General features: G+C 56.4%; 1 protein-coding gene across 1 annotated transcript in view; it reads left to right on the plus strand.

The window, feature by feature from the left end:
* HTT (huntingtin) overlaps positions 1–1,564 on the plus strand; it is a 188,906-nt gene that overhangs the window by 57,960 nt on the left and 129,382 nt on the right. Inside the window, exons 8-9 of the mRNA XM_042782637.1 lie at positions 114–292; positions 1,080–1,284. Of these exons, the coding sequence (XP_042638571.1) occupies positions 114–292; positions 1,080–1,284 (384 nt within the window). The remainder of the gene's footprint in view (positions 1–113; positions 293–1,079; positions 1,285–1,564) is intronic.

The raw sequence follows: 1,564 nt of genomic DNA on the forward strand, positions 1-1,564 counted from the left end.
ACCTTAAGGCTGGTGGCTGGTGTTGTCTTTTTCCCTCACTGCCAGCCTTATGATAGGGTCCTGCTGTGGATCCGAGAATCGGAGGTTAACAGCTCTTGTTGCTATGGTTACAGGTTTGCTTATTCCTGTGGAGGATGAGCACCCCACCCTGCTCATCCTTGGAGTGCTGCTCACCTTGAGGTATCTGGTGCCTTTGCTGCAGCAGCAGGTCAAGGACACGAGCCTGAAAGGGAGCTTTGGGGTGACACGGAAAGAAATGGAAGTGTGTCCTTCCACGGAGCAGCTTGTCCAGGTAGGCGTCACGTGGCTTTCTCTAGTCCTGCCCAGCAGTTAACATCCACAGGTGAACTGTTGTGGGAGAAAAGAGCGTAATCAGGTGTTGGGATTGTGCACTGTGGAGCTCACTTCCTGGACTGCAATCCCAGGGTCCCCCAGGCTGTGTGGTGTTGGCACGGAACACCGCAGGTTCAGTCCCTATGGCTGTGTAGTCTTGGGGTAGAACCCAGGGTCCCCCAGGCTGTGTGGTATTGGGGCAGAACACCCCAGGTTCAGTCCCTGTGGCTGTGGAGTCTTGGGGTAGAACCAGGGTTCCTCAGGGTGTGTCGTATTAGGGTGGAACCCCAGTTTCCCTGCCTGTAACTGAATGAGTGTAGGCTGGAACGTCCTGATAAACACACCCATGAGATTTGATACAATACCTTTAAGAAGTTTGGCAGCTTGCTCTCGCGGACGTGGATGGCCGTGCCCTGATAATGAGGTGTGATCAGATTGACCCCATTCGGTATATACTGGCCTCCATCTGGCTGTTGGTTGTGGTCTGAGGAAATGGGGCATGGTCTGGGTGCTCCCACCTTTGCAAACGAGCTGTGTCTAGTGTCACAGTTATTAGTCTAACAGTGCAGGAGTCGTAAGAATGTGCAGGACAACATGGAAGCTAGTGGTGACACTGGTAGAAGTGAGAAGAACTTGTTTTGGCCAAAGTTGAGGCACAGATATTGCCAGCAAAAGCCTGTTGGGAATGAGGAGCGAGCTCTGGCCCGGGAAACCCAGGGTACTGCTCGTGTTGCCTTTGCGCCTAGGTCTACGAGCTGGCTCTGCATCACACGCAGCACCCAGACCACAACGTCGTCACCGGGGCATTGGAGCTGCTGCAGCAGCTTCTCAGGACCCCTCCCCCCGAGCTCCTCCAGGTGCTGACCACGGCGGGCGGCATCGCACGGCTGGGCGTGGCCAGAGACGAGCCAGGCTGCCGGAGCCGCAGCGGGAGCATCGTGGAGCTCCTAGGTGAGTCCTCAAGGGGCCGGGGGCCTGGGCCTCACCTGGACCGTGCCCCAGTGACCCTTGACAGGGTCACGGCCCCAGCACTGTGCTGAGCAGTTTCCATGGCATACCTTACAGAGCATAGCGTGATGGGGCATCGTCCTCACCTTACGCGCAGGAGAACGAAAGTGTCCAAAGATGAGGTGCGGACGCGAGGCCAGACATCAAGGCCAACAGCCCAGCTCTGTTTCAGTCCGACTTGGTGGCCTTCACGTGTCATCTGAGGGCTTGTGAAAATGTTAGG

Source organism: Orycteropus afer, unplaced genomic scaffold (assembly GCF_000298275.1).
Source record: "Orycteropus afer afer isolate SDZICR_OR568_19922 unplaced genomic scaffold, OryAfe1.0 scaffold00398, whole genome shotgun sequence".
NCBI lineage: Eukaryota > Metazoa > Chordata > Mammalia > Tubulidentata > Orycteropodidae > Orycteropus > Orycteropus afer.